This window comes from Venturia canescens, chromosome 1 (genome assembly GCF_019457755.1).
Source record: "Venturia canescens isolate UGA chromosome 1, ASM1945775v1, whole genome shotgun sequence".
In the NCBI taxonomy this organism is placed as follows: domain Eukaryota; kingdom Metazoa; phylum Arthropoda; class Insecta; order Hymenoptera; family Ichneumonidae; genus Venturia; species Venturia canescens.
Genome location: NC_057421.1, coordinates 4211591 through 4235207, shown reverse-complemented (window position 1 = coordinate 4235207; position 23617 = coordinate 4211591). Strand labels below are relative to the sequence as shown.

At 35.5% G+C, this 23617-nt stretch overlaps 3 protein-coding genes and 2 long non-coding RNA genes across 6 annotated transcripts in view; 1 reads left to right on the top strand and 4 right to left on the bottom strand.

The window, feature by feature from the left end:
* Positions 1–250: 250 nt before the first annotated feature.
* On the bottom strand, positions 251–9732 carry Lnk (SH2B adapter-like protein Lnk). The gene is made up of 5 exons (XM_043423059.1): positions 7682–9732; positions 5615–6489; positions 4747–4943; positions 3934–4182; positions 251–3299 (listed from the first exon to the last, which is right to left on the bottom strand). Exons 1-5 carry the CDS (start codon positions 7936–7938, stop codon positions 3165–3167), a joined length of 1713 nt encoding a protein of 570 aa, XP_043278994.1. The 5' UTR covers positions 7939–9732; the 3' UTR covers positions 251–3164.
* Positions 9733–10063: 331 nt separating this feature from the next.
* Positions 10064–14425, bottom strand: Ndfip (Nedd4 family interacting protein). The gene is made up of 6 exons (XM_043423094.1): positions 14240–14425; positions 13596–13742; positions 13078–13224; positions 12880–13003; positions 12614–12799; positions 10064–12480 (listed from the first exon to the last, which is right to left on the bottom strand). The coding sequence occupies exons 1-6, from the start codon at positions 14294–14296 to the stop codon at positions 12377–12379; spliced, it is 765 nt and encodes a 254-aa protein (XP_043279029.1). The 5' UTR covers positions 14297–14425; the 3' UTR covers positions 10064–12376.
* A 637-nt stretch (positions 14426–15062) lies between these two features.
* Ndf (Nucleosome-destabilizing factor) overlaps positions 15063–23617 on the top strand; it is a 35577-nt gene continuing 27022 nt past the window's right edge. The window contains exons 1-7 of the mRNA XM_043423048.1: positions 15063–15372; positions 15463–15499; positions 16808–16890; positions 16982–17108; positions 17198–17299; positions 17556–17753; positions 20380–20553. Coding sequence (XP_043278983.1) covers positions 15128–15372; positions 15463–15499; positions 16808–16890; positions 16982–17108; positions 17198–17299; positions 17556–17753; positions 20380–20553 — 966 coding nt within the window. The 5' untranslated portion in view covers positions 15063–15127. The remainder of the gene's footprint in view (positions 15373–15462; positions 15500–16807; positions 16891–16981; positions 17109–17197; positions 17300–17555; positions 17754–20379; positions 20554–23617) is intronic.
* On the bottom strand, positions 16161–17560 carry LOC122413051 (uncharacterized). The gene is made up of 2 exons (XR_006261483.1): positions 17330–17560; positions 16161–17177 (listed from the first exon to the last, which is right to left on the bottom strand). It is a non-coding gene; the product is annotated as an uncharacterized lncRNA (long non-coding RNA).
* Positions 17751–21534, bottom strand: LOC122413033 (uncharacterized). 2 transcript variants are annotated; one of them, XR_006261477.1, is made up of 3 exons: positions 21070–21501; positions 19214–21010; positions 17751–18817 (listed from the first exon to the last, which is right to left on the bottom strand). It is a non-coding gene; the product is annotated as an uncharacterized lncRNA (long non-coding RNA). The 2 variants fall into 2 exon arrangements; XR_006261476.1 differs by lacking the exon at positions 17751–18817 and having other exon boundaries at positions 19520–21010; positions 21070–21534.

Genomic DNA, 23617 nt, shown 5'->3' with positions numbered 1-23617 from the left:
ACCCTTCAAAAAAATGTGATTTTCGTTAATTGTTTTCTCGACGACCAGACGGTGGATCCTATAATAATTCTGGGAATAGATGCACGATGTATATTTCTAGCATATTTCCAAATTTCAACTCTTAAAGTTGACATTTTCGATTTCCATTAGATTCGTGTGAACTTCCTTAATCATAAAATTACGGATTGCAACACAAATGTTCGTTAAAATGTTCTTTTAAATAAAAAAAATAATAATAATGTCAGACTGATTTGTTCAGAGCTTATTGTTTATTAAGACTAGATAGTTACTGTACATGAATTCTCACGTATTTAATTCCGACTGCGAAACATCGTGGAGCAATGATATTCCATAAGCCCCACGGAACACATAACGACGGAATTTTTGTTATACAATTTCAGCAATTTGGGACGATGTAAAGCTCGTGCACACTCTTCGAACTCAAAAAATGCTTCGAAAATGAAGTTCTTTCACTTGGACACATAATTTACAACAATTACGAATTTAACGCGATATGCGAGAAGAAAATCAGTTTTTTCGTTTGTTTTAAAAATTCAATAATTATCATTATTGATGAACAAAAATGACGCACCTTGACTCACGGTGCACGAATAAAACGAGGATGAATTTGATAGGACTGAGTCGGAAAGATTCTTTTTCTTCATTTTGAATTCTGCTTCTTCGTCGCAGATCGCGGAAAAACTCGTTTATTCCATCCAACAATGAATTTAGCGGCAGGTAGTTACACGTTACAAGTTATACGAAGGCCCTTCTTGCACTCTCAATCTTCAATCGCATATATAAATCACGTTATTTCGTCGATAATGAAAAAAGTGATGGTTGTTTTCATATAATATATTTTCACACTCATATTTATATATATATATATATATATTCTAATCATAAAAAAACGAGACACATGATTGCAATATTTACATGATGGAACAACAAAATGCGGTTTACAGAAAAATTGAGCTTTCTGACCTTGCTCAACCACAAGAGCTACGTATCAAACAACTCCCGTCTTTTTGCCCTGCGTGATTTCAGGAATTATAAACAATATTATACGAATAAATCGAATAACGTATAGGAAAATAAGGACTAGTGAGTAAACAAAGTTGAAGACAAAGCTTCGTTGACTTGCAGCAATAGCGAAATGTAACGATTCATTTTCTTTTGTCTTCTCGTGGAATTATTTAAAAAAATCTAACGATTTCTTACGTAATGTTATTCGTTCAACACGAGTGCCATGATACAATTGAAAGACTATTGAATTGGTACCGATTCATCGAGGAAAACAAGTTTGCAAATGAAAATAGAGTATTTGTAGAACTCGTGAAAAAACAACAAGGAAACAACAATCTCAAAACATCAGGCGATTTGATACTCATATATTTGTAAACTTGTTTCATTTTAGCACCGATCGTTTGAGAAACGATTGGAAAAGAAGATGTGGCCATTCCTCAACTTGACCTGAGAAATTTGTCGATACATTTCGCTAAGAGACTCTGATACAAACAGAAACTCTAGTGGCAAACCTGAAAAATCAGTTGGGTCCAGTCTTATTTGAAAATGCAGATAAAGCTGCATTTTTTTGTTTGTAGCGAAGAACGAATTCTCCGAAAAGTATCAACATCGTAAAATACCATGAATTTCGAATGTACGATACACTTACGTAATCCATACAGTCGAAATTGCTCGATACTAAAAATTTTCTTGAATAAAAAAAATCATTCAATAAAACGAATCGTTGGACAACCATATTTCAATCCGTGCGGTTTGAGTCGCCAACTTTTTGAAAAGTATCAATATTTACACAATTTCATGATCATTTTTTTCACTGGATCGTCACGCAAATATCTAATTTGTGCATAGTGTCTATTCACATTTGAAAAAAACCGAGATTCTTCGAATTGAGCGTTGTCTCGAAATCGTATTTCGTCATAAGAAAAAAATCATTCGTGCAAGAACACGCGAGCATTCCAAAAACGAATCGAGACAAAAAGAAAGCTTGCAGAGTAAATGGGATTCGTATACGATTATAAGCTTCCGGTATTGGCAGAGGCGGACGAAATACCGTATCTTCAGTACGGTATACCCAGTGAAGTGAACTTCTAGAATCAAGCACACCGAGATTTTCGGTCATTTTTTCCACTTTTTTTTTACATTCTCGCCATAAAAATATACTCGTCGGATTCCCAGATCCTACGAATGGCACGATACTACTTTTAAAAAATCCAATTTCAATATGGAGTCGAATTTCTTTGACCAGTTCGACATAGATTTTAACTTTTCAGCAACAGAGGTATCGAAACACGAACAGTACAAATTTCTTATCAAAATTCACTTTGAATAAGCTAGTCCAAAGAACATAATTAGTTTATGAAATATTAAAATGCAATCAAATTTTACTACACATTTTAAAAATAAGAAAAAATATGAAAAAGACGATATATTAAAATATCTGACTGCTGCTAATAAAGTGATTATTCGATTGTCAATTCTTTGGCTCCTGGATTAACATTGAGTCAAAGGACCTGTTAAAAAAAAAAGTTACAAGGCTTTTCCATTGACTGAAAGTCGAATATCGATAGTTTTACCAAATTCACACATATCTCGAAATTGACACTTTGTCGGTCAATTTCATCGTTATACTTCGATGAATTTTGTCCTTCAAATAATTAAATTGGATTTTCTTTATGTACGAAGTGCCAACTGTCACTGTCGATACGATTTGAAAGTTATTTTCCTCCTGGGAAATTATATCTATATAAAAACGTCGATTGTATCTTTATATCTTACAACGAACCATTGTTGGATCTGAGGAAATGAGAGTACATGTGAAAATCGCAAAAAATATGCAGGTTCACCGATGCCATTTCACAACATTGAAGTTCACATTGCTGGTATAAAACGAAAAATGATATTCATTCCTGTCTTAATAATTTTCCAATTCTTTGAACATTTCATTTGTAGTTTTCAAATCAAGATTTTTCGACAAAAGTGGACGAATGAAAAGAAACCGCGAATTTTTCATTCATTGCATACCGTTAACGGATAACTCGCCGCACGACAGTTTGTACGAACGGAGCGTAAACGACTGAGTCTCAATCTGGAGGACTGACCAGTCGATAACCCGAGGGCAAAGTGCTGCGAATCCAACGTCAGAGAAAACTGTAGGCGTTTTGTACGGCTCTACCGCTGGACGCAGCGGTTTGTTCGGCGGTGTTGGTATTTTGCTGTGCTAGTGGTTCAAGCGACTCGGCTCTGATCCTTATCGAACCTCCGTACGTCTGCACCTGTACAATCGGTCCCCAACACAAAATTCTCATTGAATAGCTGTTAGTTATAGCAACAGTGTAACGAACGATCTTTGAATCGCCTGTTTTTTCCTCTTCCTTGCAAGATCCGTGTAAGAAAATTAATAAATGAAGAAGAAGAAACAGAAAAACAAGTAAAATAGAATGAAATAAATAGTGATCTGAAATTAATAGACTGAAAGTTAAAAAAAAAGTAGATAAGAATAGAAAATAGTTGATTTATGGTAAGAGAAATTGTTGTCAGAAAGTTGAGGGAACGTTTAGTGTGAAAGCGAGCCCCTTCACCCACGGTCCAACGTTTCGTATTTCAATTTCTTTGATAATCAATAAACGAGCAGCTTTGAAGTTGCATTTCAAATAAATATGAAAAAAAAGCGTCGCTCGACGTTTTACCACGTCGATAGTTGTTCGAAATAGATTTCGCTTTCTTTTTCGTTTGGATGTAGTTTTTTTTTTTTTTTTTTTTTTAATTTTATTTATTCTTAAAAAGGGGACTCTCATCTCGCTTTAGCTTGTTTATCTACTCACTGTCTGCAGTTCAGACTTCAGACTGTGGGGAGTTGGCCACTCGCGCTCACTCGAGAGGAGTGAGACTTCCGCTGCTGACTCTTACTTCTCTGGGCTCCGGGGCTGCCGCTGGCCTTCTCTCCTGCAGTTGTTGAGCATTCGCGCTCGCTACAGTATGGTGCGGTACTCTCGTTTGGCTTGCCACTACGAACTCCGTCAGCTTGACGTCCTCCGTGCCACCGGACTCAAGAGGTATGGCGCTCTGACGGAAGTGATCCAACATATCCAATATCGCTGGGAAGCACAGATGCTGAACTCGACAGTGTCCTTGATCGTTCAACGTCATTCTTAGATGCTGGAACATTCAATGATTTCTTTAATAATCCTGCGAGACATTGAATTTGCTTTGCAACAAATAAGTCCAAACATCGATTGGAAGCTTTTTACAAAATATGGACCTGGTTAAAAAAATTCTGTAATATTCTAACTTCCTAAAAACTAAAGTCAAGTGTGACTAATAATGCATCTTGTACAAATCAATGAGAATCGATCAAATGCTCGATCCGGGGTATAATTTATGTAATTGATAATTAAAAAAAAAAGTGAATTTATATCGAAACGTCTATGTAAGTAAAACAAGAACGACTCTAATTAGCTTAAGGAAACAGAATACGAGGTACAGAGATCAATGCGTTAGTAAAATAGATTTTATCATCACTACCAGACATAGGCATATTAAACATTATGACACAACCACTGGAACGAAAGAAAAATGTTCTTCGTATTCGTAAGTAGATCAAATTTCGTTTGTATTGTTATTGTATCACGAATAAAATCTTAGGAAATATTTTTAAAAATTTAAACTTGATTTTGAAATAATTTCTTTCAAATGAAAAATTGTTTAGTTTGAGATCATCACCTTGGCTCTCCCTTGAAAATTAAATGTAAGAACGAATTCTCCTTTCCTCGTTTCACTTTGTCTGACAAGGAAGACTCCGTGTCCGTTAGCAGCGTTATGCAATACCAGTTGGGCCGCGTCAGATCTTGGTAGAGTCCCGTGAAACCACGCGTACTCTCTTAAACTAGTGGACAGATCCAATTCCCCTTCGTTCGCTACTATTGTAAAATAATCAGAAAAGAGAACAGTAAATCAGAAACATGAAACGGTGGAATGAGGAAAATACAACACACTCAAAAATCGAACTGGTTTTTGAATCTTTGAATCTTTAACAAACTAGTTACGATTTTGTCAAAACGATATTCTATCTGATTGCAACGAGAGCAACAGGAGCCCAGCCAGCTGTTTACAAAATATTTTTTTTGTTGGAGCATGGATCAGTCGACTAATCTCACCTCGAATTTTCGAAATGAAAATTCTCCGCTGTCGTTTGACTAATCAAAAAAAGGCTCTGTCAGCGGACGCGGAAAGATGGCAAAAATATGCTGACAGGGGCTTTTTTTTATTGATCGAACCGTGTCGAACATATTCAATTTCGAAAATTGCAGCTATCTCTCTCGCATTCACGGTGGCGAGATAGCGATTGCTCCATCACCTTAATAGATAGAATTCAAAAATATCAGAAAGTTTTATCGTTTTTCAATGACACAAACGATGTGAAACGTAATACACATGGTATCATCTGCTCTTAAATTTGACATTTTTCGACATTATAACAAAAAGTTTAATTTCCTAAGTTTGTTTCCGCCGGACTCAAAAGAAAGTTAAAATTCTCAAAGCTCTATAGCTCTTTTTTGGTGTTTAAAGTATTTAAAAAATCATTACATACATTGTTCAATCTCTTGTTGCGATGAGCACAATTCAAGATTGCTATTACTGCGAGTACGGAGTCTTGGTGGTAATTCAGGAGGATTGACGAGATCATCCGGATGATCGGGACCCATACGTGAACTCTTGCTTGCCGAATTTGCTCTCAATCGATCACCATCGACGTTCGTAGTGCCGTGAGCACCAGATTCGTTTGTAATGTCATTTCCCACAGAGCCAGGATTCATAGGATTCTGATGAATCAACCTCATGCAATATTTGATCGTGGCAAGCCACGATCTCATGTCATTAGAGTCATGAGCTTCGATAACAAATTCTGCGTTTTGTGTTTTTAAAACAAATGTATTTTCGTGATCAGGCATTTCCAACGCCGTTGTTTCCCTAGCCTCTGTTATAGCTGAACAAAAGACACCATCGCGTGGTTTCACCGCTTTCGGGGGTGAATAAAATTCTAACATGTAACCACCGATCGCTTTGATAAGCGCCAGTCTCGACTTTTCCCACTTTTGTGTACCATCGGCATTCTCACCCATCAATGAATTCACAATGCCCTCTTTTCTACACTCCACAACAATCTTTGATAATTTCGCTTTCGAATGTTTATCTTTGCGATGTTCCGACTGCGACAACTCAACCTCATCGCTCTGTTGCTTGTGGAAAAAACTTTTGCCTTTTTTGAGTCCCTTGAACGATAGACGTCTGAAAAAAGGTTTGTGCACTGGTTTTGGGGATACTGTTTCTCCATCCTGCTCCGAATAATCACTGAATTCTTCGTGGGACGAAGCTCGCACTGGTACTCTGTTGTTTTGAACAGTGGAATTCACACTGTCTCTATCGATGGATGCTGGATTCCTTGTGTCGTGAAATGACGGAGATCTGTAATACCATTTTGTCCAAATGTTAAATCAAACAGATAGAAATTAAATATTAGCAAATTAAATGAGTGAAAATATTTTCATTCCATTGCAGCTCATTTTGCTATTTTTATGACCGACACATTGATTCTATATTGATTCAAAATAGTTTTTTGGCATACTGAACTCCAGGAAATTTTTTTCATCAAACATTGTAAAACTCTATATAAGATTTATTATGAAAATTCAATACTGAATCAAATATGGATACAAAATTCAATGTAAATTCAATTGCTAATAGTTTTTCAATTTATACACACAGATTCCGGTTCAATTTCAAATAACTGCCGATAACTGTGACATCATATGCAATATCGATTTTGAAGAAGCAGCAGTAAAAAAGAAACCGCACTGCTGTCATACTTTTTTGTGCTTTGATATGAGATTTTCCAGTTTTATTTCAATTTGTATTAACTTCTATGTATATTTGTAGTATCGTTAAACCTTTGCATATGACAGATGAGACAAAAATAAACCTCTTTTGCTTTTTTAATAAACTATAAATTTATTTACGATATGGGTTGTTTTGGAACCCAAAAACTAAATCTGCTAGTACTCGTTGGGAAATCTTGAAGATTCAGCAACCGAAAAGCTCATTTTTCCATATGATCCAACAGTGCTAACTTCAAAGTCAAACATTTAAAATATGCTTTTCCTAATATTTTAGAAAAACAATGAATGTTGATATTTTTAGTGTTAGACATTTTTTTTTAAATTGAAATATAAAATATTTCCCCAAAGAATACTTACATTTCAGAAATTAAAGAAACAACGCTGTTTCTCCATGTATAATATGATTTGTTTTAACTACAGCTTCTTCTGACTGTGTTTATAAAAAACTAATATTGCATTCAAAAGTAGCATCAGTCAATTTTACTTTTATTTATAATATTCAGACAATTTTTTTTACATCTTAGTGCCTTGATACAACAAGACTAATCAGATTTATCTTGAAGTACACAATTTTCAACTACAATGACAAATACTACAGATAATTTTGAAAAAATGACAAACAATAAAAATCTTTTGGACTTTTCGATTGTCAAGGTTTTCGGGTGAAAATAAAAAATATACGAAAAACTACACGACAGAGATGATGAAAAGAAAGTGAATAAAATAAAATCCAAAGCGCTACAGAACACGTGTTAACAAACCTGGCGCTTCGTCGTAAGTATTCGCTTTCAAAATGTTCGCAGAAGGTGTCAATAAATTTTCGCAAAAAGTCCCGATGCGATAGAGTGGCCCGTGCACTTTCGGGAAGATTAAGACTGACGTAAGTGCAGAAAGCTTTCGCGAAATCTGATGCTGAGGCGCGGGCGTGTCTGTCACAGAATTCAACCCAGTCGTCGGCACTCTCGGGCGTAACGACGGCCACCCCGGAGGCCGTCGAAGACGCATTGTAAACACTCATTACTTGACCCAGGTTGTGGCGTCGCTAATTTCCGAAAGGCAAGCAATTATTGAATTAAAAAAAAAAATGAAAAAAACAAATCAGAATAACGCACGATTAATTCACAGGTACGTGCGCACAAAAAACGTGTTTGTGGATTTATAACACGAAAGAGAGTTTTCGGGGAAACATGCGGCTGTACATTGTGCGCATAAATACACACACATTGCACCGCATGTGAAAAAGTAAAAACCCGTGAAAATTTAAATTTGAATGATGAGGCGTATTGGTACTTGAAGATACGCCAACGCCAACTAATCGGCGTCCGATCGAAATGCACCTGTTTACCCGAGGATCAATCACTGCGCGAGGGGGAGCACCAGTCTCGATTTTCTCTCACTCACTCTTTCTTTCTCTCTCTCGCTCCCTCTCCCTCTCTTCTTCTCTTGATAACTAGATAACCTCTCTTCCCGCCCGCGAGTTTTGTCTTTCTTTTACTTCTTTGATTTCGCGTTGATGCTCCCGCGATCCTATTTCTCTTCACCTCTTTTTTATTTATCTTTACTAATTAATGAGAATGCGCAAAAAATTTTATTCATCCACTTTACACTTCCCGATTGTTTTTCTCAGTGTATTTTATAACCCAGCAGGGCTGCCAGACAGACTATGATCTTCCGGTTTCGCCGACGTCTATCCCTCTCTCTTCTCTCTCCTCCCCTTGCTCTCCTTCACGTATGACGCTAACCTCTATATGCGTGATAGCAATATAATTTCGTCGTTGCGATGATAGGGGAAAAAAGTATCCTCGTCGTCTGCTACCACGCGATTTTCCCTTTCTTCTGACCTGACCAACGATACATAATCGACTGTTGCCACATTTGACGACTGTTGATAATAGATAATTTGCTTTTTTTCATACATTTTTCTTCTTCCACCTTTCATTTTGTTTAAATAAAAAAATTCAATCATCATTTATACCGATATTATTTGAAAAAATGATCCAGCTAAAAGTCTTGTTTGTCGACAGTTCACCAGCAATCTCGAGTCTCAAATGAACGACAATTTACACAATCGTTTTATCGTCGTCGCATCAAAATGATGGATCACTTTACTAAACTACTACGTATTTCACTATCCACGCGCCGTGAATCGAGTGTCCGTACGTATATAGAAATACCAGAGACAATAATAATACGCGACTATATACGCACCAGTATATCTGTATATATTTCCATATTAGTATACTTTAGAGCTGTAGCGAGCGAACTACTTCGAAGATTGAAGCGAAAGTATACTCCAAATAAATGTCGCTAGTGTAATTGTTTCTTAATTGATTTCGTTTCAATTGTTTTTCGCTGGTGATTTCATTCGTTTTGGTAAGCAGTTTTATTTTCATTTTGTCGCTTATCTTGCTCACCATTTTATTCGAAATAATAAAAAAAGTTTCATAGCTTTTCAATAAGACCAAAAACATGTTGATTTAAAAAAAAAAAAATCGGAGTATTCAGATGATAAAATTTTACGTTTTCAGCGAAGTTTAAGGTGAATCGGATTTTCAAGATTTTACAATTGTATTGAAATCGAATGTGGTTTTGAGCCACCCTCGAAACTCTGAAAACACTGATTTTTAGGAATTTTTCAAAATATTTTTTGAAAAGCGAAATTTCCATAAAATTCGGGAAAAACCTTGATTTTTTTTGGGCTTGAATTCGTGCCTTTTAAGAAATGAAGATTGAATTTTTTTTTTCGCATTTCTGCAACGAGATCTTGATGTTCAGGACACTATCCGTTTTCAAGATATAATTTTTCGAAATTATGAATATTTTTTTTATGAAATTATGAACATTTTCGAAAAAAATGAATTTTCGTATTTATCTCAAATGGTATTAGGTAAAAAAGTAGGATTAATGTGAATTAAATAATAGAAAGAAGACTGTTTTGAAATGGACGTGTTAATCGATAGTGGGTTCATTTAATATCGTGGGATCCTTAATTTTAAAAAAGTCATACAACAATCATCGAACCATAAAATTTCGATCAGAGTTTGCATTTGCATTTGATGATCTAAAATCTACGTTTGAGTGGAATTATTTGATTATTGGACAAAATTAGTGTCACGAGTATTGAGTACAATCCGGTACAACGGTTACACACATTGTTTTCTTTTATTAGCCCTGAAGAGTTATAAACACAAATATGCTCAAATGAGTCGATGATTTTATTTGGGTTCCTGGCCCTTGAATCGAGAGAACTTAGTTTTTATTCGTTTTTTTATATTTTTCTCTCAATCGTTACATCATAAGAAAGAGAAAAAAAGAACACGAAATTGAATGAATCTTTTAAAAGTGACGAGGCAAAGGATTAACGGACGGAAGTGTGCTAAAACGGAATGAAACGTTTTTGTTTATAATTTCAGTAATCCGACGAAATTCTTGTCCTCGAGCGTTTGTTGCAATTGTTCCAGCAGTGCGGTAAAACCTCCGGGGCATGGAACAAATTTCATTGTCGCAAGATAAAATAACAATAATATTTACGTAAGGTGTTCACCTTACGTAGATTTCAAAATCATCGCTCATTACAATCCAATTAATCTCAAATAGACAATACAGTATAACAATAATTTTTTTTTCTTGATTTTTGTTGCTTTTTGCCCTACTGGTTAATCATATTAATGCAAACTTCGTTACTGTCACGTGAGCAATAACATGCTTGCTTCATACATATATATACATATATATTGTTTGTTTTTATCGATACATACAACGTAACTTATGGTTCCTATAAATTCTGTATACATGTATAAATTAAATCGTAAAAACAAGCGTTTCTTAGGAGGGGCCATATATCAATATAAATTGTATCACCTCGGTATATAGATAGTCTCTAAAATAAATCCCTCTAGTGCACTAACCAATAATATCGTACAATTTTTATACGTCTCTAATGCCAAAATGTTTCATTAGTGTGTATGTGTGTTTTTAATACTCTCGGAATATCATGGGAATCGCGGGAAACGCGTGAATTTTTTTTTCTCCTATACTTGCCGCAATGAAGAAATTTTTTGGTAAACAGAATATTCGACATTTGCGCGCACTCTGAACAACTCTATGCACGCCTCGTAAGGCAAGTATCATTTTTATCATTTTCTTTACTTTTTTTTTTATATTTATATTTTTTGTCTCCACGGAAAGAAGCGGAAAACAAACGGCAAGCGTGATCGCTGCCTGACATCGATTCAAGCGGGCCAATGTGTTCAATAATTTATAATCACACTCAGTGGAGACAGTGCTAAATGTGCTTTTTTAAGGGAGCCCTCTTCTCTCGAATATCGCGATTGCCCCTCGATGTATCATATTCTCGTGGTCGATAAGTAAATTATTCCAGCAAAATCACCCATCAACTTTGTTCTTAAGCGAGCTGTTTACTTCAACTAAAATAGTCAAAGTTTTGTCAATTTTTCATTGATCTTCAGCGAAAGCATTGGGATTTCTGACATTATTTTTCAACATTTTTGTTCGTTTTGCCTTCGAGTAACGAAATCTTTCTTCGCGTGACGTGGAATATATGAATTTGTAGAAATTGAAGGGAATAAAAAATTTCAATGAACGTCAAAATCGTATTGCAAAGTTTCGGGAATTGTTTCAAACCACGTCTGAAATTCCAGTTCAAGAATATTTCACGTTCTCAAAAAAATTATCCTTTATCCTCCATTAATTGTGATATGAAAGATATTTTGGATTGAAAAGTGAAAATTTCAGCCAGGTGTTCAAAAAAGATTTATCGTAAAATGGATCAAACCACTATAATAAAAAAACTCAGCTGTGTTCAAACAATCTTGCGATTGATTAGTGGAATTTTTTTTTCTTGCAAAAGAGATTTCTGATTGATAATATACATTTGACAGCTAATCATCATCGAAACAAAGGAAATTATGTAAATTTTTTATCTCTGATCTGTTTGACATCAAGAATTTATATGATAGAACGAACTCAACGGTGATTTAATACACAAAAAAAGTCTTCGAAGGCCCAACCATGAGCAGAATTGGTGAGTCTCAGTATTTTTAATAATTAAATTTTATTCAAAAAGAGCGAAAAAAATAAATCGAAAGAAATGCCTGATTTCCCAGATCATTGGTTAATTCTACAAAAATTTGACAATATTTCAACAACTTTGGGTAAGTAACCGACCTCCTTAAGTTGCAATATCTTTTTATACTTCTCTGTCAAATACGTGTTTTTTCCCCTTCTCGATTTGTTGCTTCGTTACTTCCACGACTCACTATAGTACGACCTAATGTAGAATAATGTTTGTTTTTTTAGGGGTGGTTTTTGCGTAGTATATCGTGCAAATTACAGACTCCCACCCGATTGAAATATCAGACGCTCTAGAGCAAAATTGAATTGTTTTTCCTTTTGTGTTGTTTTTTGTTACCTCGATGAAATTTTCCGTCAGAATCTCAGTAAAAAAACAGCAAACGCTCTTGAGCACTGCCGGACAAAAGTTTCCAGCCGCGTTTGATGTTCAAGTATTGAATTATCGCACGTATGCAAATGAGAACACCTGTAAAGGGATAAGCATTACAGAATCAAATGAAGGGTGGCATTGCTTTGTTGAAAATTGGAAATGGAAGTTTGTCATCTACTGACAGAGAAAGAGAATTTTTGCTCAGAACTTGAAAATTTTTCAAACGTACCAAATGCCATAATCAACCACCACAGCCAAGAGTTTTCACGAGAAGCCAAATCTGTGGAATGTTTCACTATGAGAGTCCATTTCGTGAGGGAAAGTCCGAAACCAGCAAGGGCGCCGTATCTCGAAGCGATCGTGTGACAGAAACACATCAGTAACAAAAATCCAATCCAGTTGAAAAAGAACGCAACTGGGAAAATAATTGTATTTTATGAAAATTAAATTCTCGAACTTTCAACTGTTTTTCAACATAATGGAAGATCATCTTACGCAAAAAAGCAGTAAAGAATATGAAATCAGTGCCGAGCAATGCACTCTCAGGATCTCCGTCTGTAGCCTCTGTATCAATCGCTAAAATAGTCAGCGGTTGCTGACCCCTGATCCCTCCTGTTGGCTGTCAGGAATTATTAAAGCGTGAATAAAAAATTGAAGTACGCATTCCGTAAATTCTGATCGCTTATCTATTACCAAATGAATCTGCGGTTGCGGCATTGGTTCCCCTTGCAGAGTCTTTTCACGCTGTACCTCTTCGTAACTCGGCAATTTTGTTGCTACCTCATACGGCGGAGGAGCTGAAAAATCTGGTTTTGGCGGGGGCAACTCTACACCATGCATCTGTCGTAAAAACAAGAAATATTGAATAGACAAATAGAGACCGGAGACAATTTTTTTTCACTGTTAAAACATCCAAAACCTCAGTCCTGCATTTCTGATTGAAAATTTTCTAAAATAAAACCAATCGAGATGTTGTAAAGTTGACAGGAAAAATATGGAATTTTCAGATACTCTGCGATAAGAACGCATTTAAAATTACAGAAATTTGGAAAATGTTTGCATAATATTTTCAATGCTCTCTGGGTTTTAAAAAGCATCATTAAAAGATGCCTTGGTAAGACAACTACTTGAAGAATAATACTGTATTTTTTTCAAACTAAAAGTAGATATATTAAAAAAAAAAAACAACAGATTTTTCTTAACTACATTACCATTGCTCGAGCTGTTGAATTTGGATTCATGTTTGATGCTCCCGAATGACCGGGCAAACTTTCTTCAATTTCAGGTAAAGCAACGGTTAGAGCCATAACGACAGGCGGTACGGACGAATTGTTACTCATACCACTGTTTATTTGAGCCTAAAATGAGATAAAATTTATGATAAAACATTTTTCCTAGACATTAAATTTTTATTTATTTTTTATATTATGGTTATTTCAAAGAGTAAGAATGACATGAATTAGAAAAAACAACACAGATTTTATATAGAATTGTGTGATTGGAAATTAACACGCGAGGCGGCTCACAAGTGTCACTGGAACGTCAACAAACCTCGAAATCAAGGAGGGAGGTCGCGTCGTACAATGATCAACATTATTCATCGTCATTAATTATAAAATAGATGGGTGCGGAAAATCCAGAATTTTCATGGGATAAAGTGGTGATTTGCACAATTTTTACACGTTTCTTGAAGAGTTCATGTATTCGATGAATGACTGGAGTAACAATTTCAAGACGATCAAAATGACAAATGATGGGATGGTGTGAAATTTCTCATTGAAAGGCAGGGGAAGAGTTCAATTGAGACGATGAAACATTGAAAAGAGTTATCATTTTTTGATCAATCTTTACGCACCATATTTTCGTCACTGTCTTCAGAATTTGCTTCCGTTTGGTCAGGTAAACGTCTCATGTCCTCAAAAATACTGTTTCGTATAATATTCGAAAAAACAATTAGCTACTCGTTGATGCAGCAACGAAAGTTTTTACACACAATCGATGGCTGACAGCTGGTAAAATTGCTACGACGTCGAACCTTCTTCAACGTCTAGGGTCACGGCTGTGAAGTCTTGCTATTTTTAAATTCCTTTATTTTGTTTTTTTGTGTATTCGATTCGGAGCGGGTGAAACCGCAACTTTTTCTCAGCTGCAAAGGCTTCCTGTTTTATTATCAAGAGATTTCCTGTTTTTCATAATGCAGGAAATTAATTTTTTGCTAATCGAGATTGCTTACCAATGCAATGCAAGCATGGGAGTTTTATGGTCTCCATTGACAATATAAGATATAGATTTGGAAATAGAGTAAACAGACAAAATTAATATTTGCCTGACCAAATTGATTTTAATCCAGAAGAACTATACATAGTTCCTTTTGTGAAATGCGTACATATATCGTTATCTATATATGTAAATGTTAATCGAACGTTCAATGATATCAGACAACCACAAAATAATTGAAATGCACTGAGAAACGTTAACAAAAAACCACTTTTTTTATACTTTTGAAAATTTACAAATTTAAGATGTGGGATCGGTGGAGATGAGAACAAATATAATGCGTGGAAGAAGTCGATAGTAGTCTAGTTAGAAACTCAGCATGTTGTCTAGGGCCACGGAATTTTGAACGCATCCGGAAACCGCGTTTCGTCACATCATTTCTCATGTTTTCACTCGCATTTGTTGGATAACCGTAGAATCATCAAGGCGATAGTTTAGAGTCATCAGAGTGTAGATATTCGAAGTTATGAGCTTGGTGAACTATTGGGGTGCATTGCAGAATTTGTGGGGAAAGAAGCGGCAACGTCTGACGAGCGTAGTTAATTCGAGTAGTGGGAGTGAGTGTTTTGGATCACGCGGTCGTACACAAACGACGCTTGCTCATCGGCGCCGCTGTTCGTCAGTCAGTCGCTTGCCGTTCGTTAGAGAAGAACGTACTGTCGCCAAAATGTCTGAGACACGCGAGGAATACAAACTGGGCGATCTTGTATGGTGTGTATCGATTTTAACGCGTTAATACATGGATCATTGTGTTTATTATCAACAAATCATAAAATCTCGTTTACTGTGTGTGTGTTTCAGGGCTAAAATGAAGGGTTTCTCACCGTGGCCCGGCCGGGTAAGTTACTTGGGGGTCTCCCTTGTATAACGGTTCATTCGCTTACTCTTCTAACGTGTCTGTCTTACCGTCTCCGCCATCGGTCGCGTTCTCCCGCCGTACGTTTTGGCGGGATTTTTCGATACGTCTATTTTCATTCATTTTTCCTCCATTATCCACCCTTTTACATTATCAACTCATTTTTTATTACCATCTTTCAAGACCACATTGTTACACGGTCACCATTCTCTTTCGAATTCAAATTCGCGCGCAGCTGCGAAATAAAAATATAACCTAAACTATTCGCTTTCCCAATGTCCTGATTTCATACGCGGGAAAACATTGTACGAGGTTATGAAAATAGTACCTTATATTCCATTAATTTCTGTATCATTTTTTTTGTTCGATTCGTCATTAAACTTTTTCAGTACTAATTTTAAATTTCTCATTATGAGTATACCTTTTACTTTTCATTTTCTCTTCGAATTGAAACACTCTGGATATCCCAATTTAACATTCATTCACGAATCTAAATCAGAATTATGCTTGTATCATACTTTTTAGAACAGTTAATGGTTGGTTGCGGTTTTACATACAATTTCAAACCCTTGTAATTCGGTTAATTAAAATTCAACAATAAATTAAATTATGTGACAACCCAAAGAAAAATATTATTTAGGAATTTTAGGATGTTGAGTATTTATTAGACAAAGTTGTCAATATATAATGCTTATCGAAGTGAAGTCTAACGCTTTTCAATTTGTAGGTTGAATATTTTGATGAAATAGAATGAATTGAATTGTGTGAGCATTCGATATACTCGAGACAATTATATTTCTAAATGATCCAATTGGGAAGTTAAATATTGAAGAGAAGCCGCTCCGGAAAATAGATGACATTTTTAAAGTCTCAAATTCATCATGTATTATTATTGAACACGAATGCTCATGGATGCTTTTTCATGAAAAGAAAAAAGAAAGTTGTGTTTTAACTGAAAACTTATATTTGATATAAAACATGTTGAGAATTTCTCATTCTCTTTGGACTGATTTTCTGTGGGCCTAATAAAGTATTGATGCAAAAAATTCTTTGCATAATTTTTGAAATGATTTAAATTTTGTTCATTACTTAAATGTAGAGTACTAAACGAAGCAACAATTTTTTTGAGTTTAACTTTTTATGTAAAATTCAAAGATTATTTTGCAAAATTAAGAGCAGTTCGGTAGCATTGCAATGCTGTTTATTTTCACTTTGTAAGCAAGTGTTGAACAACTCGAATTGAGATTTTTCAAATGAGCACAAAACTAATACAACGCCTGGGGTCCTAAGGTTTCACACGCAAAAGACTTGAAGAAGCCGAACACAAAAAAAGGCCCAATGCAATGCATATTCTTCTTTGGATCCAACAACTAGTAAGTGCTTTTTCAACAAGTGCGTTACTAAAAAAAAAAGCATTAGAATAACACATCCGAACAAACGAGTGATGCAAAATATATTTTCCAGTGCTTGGATAGAAGAGACAAGCCTCAAACCTTATCAAGAGTTCAAGGAAACCCTTGTCAAGTCCAGCAAGTCCACTACGTTCAAGGATGCTGTTGAAGCTATCGAAGAATATATCACCAAAGGAGAGGTACAATTCGATTGCAATTATACTCTATACATTAGGAACTTCAATGTCACTGCAATAACCAATTTTGCTCTGAAAAATTGTTATATTAGGTGATGGATGACGGCATAGATCCGGACTCTCTCTTCGACCGTCTCAAAGAAGATACTATCAATGCAGAGAAAAAGAGTCCAAAGACCCCAAAACCTCGCAAGGTTGGTATTCACATTCCGAAGCTTACTTACACGTTTGTTTGAGTGCAGAAGAAAGAAACTAAAGAACGCCAATTAATTTTCAATATTGTCAGAAAACGGCACAAATAATCAGAAATTGATGTCCTCGAATAGTTAGATGGTTGATTTTTTGTTTGAAAAATTTGATCCGTCGCTGTCTTCTTTTCTGACAGTTTGCGAACGAAATAACGAGAGTTCAGTAGTTTCAAATGAAATGATTGAATTTTTTTCATCTCAGGAAACTCCAAAAGCGAAAAGACTCGACAGTAGCGGTGGCGCTGATTCCATTCGTCGTCCAGCGAAAAAACAACGGCGAGAATCGAGCACGAGCAACAGCAATCGCGTTGGTAGCATGAGTCCGGCTTTGAATCACACCAGTCCCCCGAGAAAATCAGGATCGACTCTTCTCAATAGACCAGCTAATATCGCCAGACCTGTAAGTCTCGGAAAATTAAGGTTTCGTTCAAACATAAGCTCTCTTGCTACAAAAAAATCGTTCCTTTTTTCGAACAGGCGAATTCAAATAAATGAACGACCATTTGTGACGAGAAATAGTCAAAATTTCACAGCTTGTTTACCAATTATTGTCGAGTCAACGGAACAAAATCCTCGAAAAATGCTTCATCTACCGCTTATTATTATCATTATTATTCATGATTGAAATCATTTGTTTGTTTCCAACAAATTCTTCTGTCTCGTTACAAAAAACACCATCAGCGTTAATTATAGTTTTTTTCTTATTCAAGTATTTCTTTGTGAACTGTCCAGTAATGCATTCATTAGAGAATCGCAACGAGTTTTCATACAATGGTCATACCGATTTTTTTGTTTCGTTCTTATTTTTTTATAACAGCGTTTCCAACGTTTTTATTTTTTGAGTATTGAAACGAATATTCAAAAAATCTCTCCACTCGAAAGTAAAAATTTTCAATCACCAATTCCGGATCAAGAGCTCCGTTGATCAATGAATTTAATTCATTTTGGTAATTTTCAATCGAAGCGTTTTCATTAAAAATTATGGAAAGTTGTGGACAACTTTTGAAAACGATTTTTTTCTGCTTTCTCTCAAATCAAATTTTTAAGTTAAACAAAAAAATTGTAAAAAATGATGATTTTTCTGCTTTTTGTATCTTCAAGGTTTTAGCAATCCAAATAATTTTTGTAATGAAATTCAGTGAGTGTTATTTGATGGAAAATAGTTTCGAGTCAACGTTTCTTTTTGAAAACATTGTTAGGTTTTTCTCATGCAACAAGCATTAACTTTGGTAAAAAAAACAAGGTTTTTTTCATCAGATTATGAAAACTATTTATTTATTCACTTATTTTTTTAATTTTTGAGAATGATGTTGCAATTTTTTTGTACTCCACAATTCTCGAAATGTACGGATTTGTGAGCTTAAAATTTCACGTTTCATGAGCCGGATGACGGTGAAACGATGCTATCTTACAAGCGCGCTTTGCAGTGGTTCTCATTCAGCCGAGCTTCAACGGATGAGTTCACTGCAACAATATTTTATTTTACCGATAACAATGATTCCGTCGTTTCTATTTGTTCCGTTGATCTAAACAGAACTCCAACAATTTTAATACTTTCACGTTCAAACGTTTCGCAATTTGTTCGAAAATATTTCGAATTCATGGCTTTCTTCGTTTTAATCGCAGCTTACGTACATTTTTTTTTTTTTTTACACTTTCAAACAAAAATGTGTATCGGCCAGATTTTCGAGCAATGCGCGATAAGATAAAGCTGAGATCGATCAATCATAAATAATATAAGCAGGGATAAAATCATCAAAAACGTTTCCAAAAAAATCGAGCGTATCAATTGTGAAATGAAAATCTTTCGAAATTTTTTCTTCAATGACTTTTGTGATTTTCATGTGCTAATCCAATCACCTCGACTCTCCTTATTCTCAGTTCTATTTCTGCGAGATTCTCTTACAATCTTGCTTGCAGTGACTCTTCCCTAACAAATTACCATATGGCATTTGCACGAGGGCCCAGAGAAACTGCTGAAAATCCGGTCAAAACAAGCGGTTATATTTTTATTGAGTTTCAGTTCGTTGGGGCGATCAGAAACTCAGAAAAACTGCCTTCCGCACAGAGACTGATGCGCTTGACGGTGCGTGGCTATGCGGTCACCCATCCGAGTATCGCCCCAAGCTGCTTAACTTAAGTGATCGTTGGAACCACACTCATTACTGACGGTTTCAGAAATTTATTTGAAATTATACAATTTTCAACTGTTTTGCAAAGTTCATATCAACGAACACCCTCGAGTGAAATTGTATAAAACTACTCCACTGCTCCGTAAAAAAACATCAATCATTCGAATATCGGTTATCTTCGAGTTGTTTTAAACATTGATACGTGATGATGAAACAATCATAAAATTGTTGCACATAAGTCGTGACAGCTGTAATTAATTAACGAATAGCGAAGTAATTTTTTTTTCTTTGCTCATTTTTTTCCGCCTTTTCCCAAAAATGTTGTCAATGTAATGTTGATATTGTATTCGGAAAAGTTTCCAAACTTTTGACAATTTTTCTAAAGCTTCGAAGAAATTTGAAAGGAGTGAACGTTCTTGAAAAAAGAAGATTGGATTTTTCAAGTTATTTTTTAACTGCGATATTTCACACTTTTGAGTTTCTAATCATAAATATTGATCGATTGCGGTTAAAACAATTTAAACGAGAGAAATTCATCAAAAAAGGAAAAATCATTGAATGCACGCCTACTGTCGATCGCATCTTATTTTTCAGAAACATATTGATGTGGCGATAGGTCTAAAGAATCATAAAAAAAAGCATATTCAAAAAATATTCAGGGAACTCGACAAATATGAAATTCATGAAGCATCTCGTTACGCGCAGTAGCGGATTAATTTATTGAATTTTCAAAAATGGTTGACCGAGAAACATTTCAATTGTTAAGTTTTTCGATTCGTAATTGAACTGTAAACCGTTCGACATTTCCCAGTCGAAATACCTGAGGCCATTGATTTACAACATATATACATACACACGAATGTATATGTATAATTTTTTTTCAACGTTCTAAAGGTAACACCACCCCTGGACGTGGAAACTCTGTCCCAGACCTTGAAGGAGAAAAACATACTCCCTTCGACCCTGAAGTTCGGTTTTCTCGGTCTCGGAATAATGGGCAGTGGGATCGTCAAGAACCTCATCAATAGCGGTCACAGCGTAATCGTGTGGAATAGAACTCAAGAAAAGGTATGTTAATGAGAAAATTTGACGCATAAGCGATATGCATCATTTTGGCTAATTATTTTGACACTAAACTCATTTCTGTAGGTGAAGTTATTTTCACTACAAATATTACCACAAATTATCATAATAATTTTGTCAACTCGCTATACCGTTCGTGACTTTGAAAATTAATTCGAGAGGAATTATGCCCTCGAGTGCTCTTCGTAAAATTTTCAAATGGTTTCTATTCATTATATTTTATTCGAAGATTTTTTTGGACGTTTCGCAAATGCTTGAATCAGGTCACCCGAAAGCGTACTTTACGTTTACGTGGCTTTCGAGCGCTGCGTTAGATACGAGCGAGATTGAAGTTTTCATCGCTGGAGTACCGCATATTTTTTTGCTTTCCAAAAATGCACTTTTTTTAAATTGAACTTACAAACGTTGCTTTTTGGAATCTGCTTTAATCACGTGGAACGATCTGTAAAAGAAAAATGTTATTTTCGAAACCACGAAGCTTGAAAAAAGAAATAAACTCACAGACTTCCAACGGTCCCAACTTCAATACCATCGGTATAAAACGAAATTCGTTGCTGGATCATCGCTCGGCAACAGAATTGGTGGTGCTGACGATTGAATATTTAGAAAATTCGCTCTCCACTGAGTTGATCGATAGCTTCTCAAGAATCACTCATTAAGGATAAAACATCGAATTTTCGATGTTTCGCCTTAGATGCACGTTGAATAATCTTGTGCCAGAGCATGATGCTCGAGACATGATTATAAGAAATCGGTCGTGCGAATCGCGATAAGAGTCTCCCTCGTTGATCACTGCGAGCACGGATGCTCCCGTTTTGGTAGCAATCGGATTAGGAATTCTTTTCATATTGTTTTGTCGACAAAGCGAATCTATTGAAAAAGCAGTGAACAAGTCTGAGCTCTCGGACGGCAACTGTAATATTCGTGATGCGTCAACCGAGTCTCTGGTTTACGCTGACGTCACGAATGACGCTTAGCTTTTGCGCGGATTCGCAGTACGTAAGCTGTACCAATTACTTCGGGACTCGACACTTTCATTGTTTGGAAAATAAGAAAACGGTCAGTTGTTCGTATTTATTTTAGTTGAAGAGCATTTTCTCTATTTTTTTTTTCAAACGCCTTTCTGTGTCCTCCAACGTATTGCATGTAGTTGTTTTCATTGAATTCTGCAAACATTTGTGCGAATTTATATTTCTACGTATTCAATACTGTTCTGTAATAATGGCGAAAGTAGCGAACTTTACGACATTTTGAAAAAGAAAACTCAATTCATTAATTTCATTAAAAAAAAAAAAATTTTTTAAAAAACAATTGCACTGAAACTTTATATAAAAATTTCAGGTTCTCCTGCATGACAAAAAATAGTAGTAAACTTTAAAAAATCCGAAATAAAATGGATGTCGGGATTTTCGTCGGGAGATGTCTTTACTTCTTACTCAATGATTTTATTAAAATCATCTCCCTACGAAAATCCCGACATCCATTTTATTTCAGACTTTTTAAAGTTTACTACTGTTTTCTTAAGTTGAGGAGCTTGTGGTCGGGAGTTCGCGTATATCTAATCTGTATATGTAATGTAGAGTTGACAAGTAATCCACTTGGCCACCGCTGTCGAGTTGGAATCCTACCTTGAAAACAACAGTTCGAAGTGAAAGTAGCAGCGTACAACCGTGTGAAGTTGTCGACAATCGAGCACTGCCTTATGTGGTCATCAATTCGATATGGCAAAAAAAGTTGAACATAAATATTAGTTTTCCAAGCGAGTTCACCACAGATTTTGACAGACCACGTCTAAGAAAACTCTCCGTCACACATAGAAAACACAAGCAAAAATTGGTCAAGACAAGTGTGACCGTTCCAGAGAAAAGTTGCTTCAAAGAAATCCCCCCTACCAGCTCGATCGCAGTGAAGCGGATAACTTCCGTTTTTTTGTCCTGCGAGCAATTGAGAGTTAAAAAAAACACTTGAATTTCACTGCACTTCCTCAATGTCGATCACCTCTTTTGATTCGGAGTATCCCTTGTGGAATGCATTAACGCAATTTGACTTATTTTTCTATGAAGTGAAATTGAAAAATTCGTATTTCCGATCACGAGTTTCAAACTGGTAACGCTCTTTTTGTTTTTCCATTATTTTCAGTCATAGCTAACGTGAAATACTTTTATTTACAAAAAAACGACTTGGACCATCTAGTTTCCACAATACATCGATAGGAATTGAAATTCAAGTGAATTTTGTAAATGCAGTCATTTATCGAATTCAACGCTAGGTAGTTCTCTGTATTCCTACTGAATGTGAAAAAAAAGAAATCGATAATCCACCAGTTGTACTCAAATCTTCATACATTGACCGGAAAGTCGTCTACTCACGGTCGCTTCTGTGCAACACCTTAACTGGAAGGTTAGGAAGCTTCATTCACGTTACTTCTACGTTACTACTATTTCAGATGTTCAGACATTCGAGTTCAGTTTCGCGTAACACAAAAACACCTCCCAACCCTTTGAGCCTTTTTTTGCAGTTATTTATTTTTTAAACTACCATTTTAACAACCAATCTCGAGTCCTTCGAGTTCAAATGATTCCTATGACATTAGTGAAATGTTTTAAAAAATATGAGCAGTTTTACTTGGTTGGTTATACACAAATGCTACACCAAAATGGGTCGTCGAATTTTGTTACTTCGTTCGAAAAGGACAGAAATTTTTTTTTCATCAACGTTAGTTGAACGTACATCAATAATATTGCAGAGAAAATACTAATGGGAAAGTTACTTTTCTGTTCATTACAATTTTCATAGTATAAAATGAGGAGGCTCAGAAAAAAAGCGTTGAAGGATTTTGTCGGTTTTGAGTGGTTCAAATTTATGATAAAAGTATGAAAAAGGAGCAAAAAAAGAATATCGGATTTAAAAGCTTATGGAATTATTGGGTGAAGCAAGTGCTACCAACGTCGCGATAGTACAAGCGATAAGACAACGATTAGGAGAGGTTGTAAAATTTCGTAGACCGACATCCCTCTTAGAGCGAGATTAGGCTTCGAATCTGTATCGG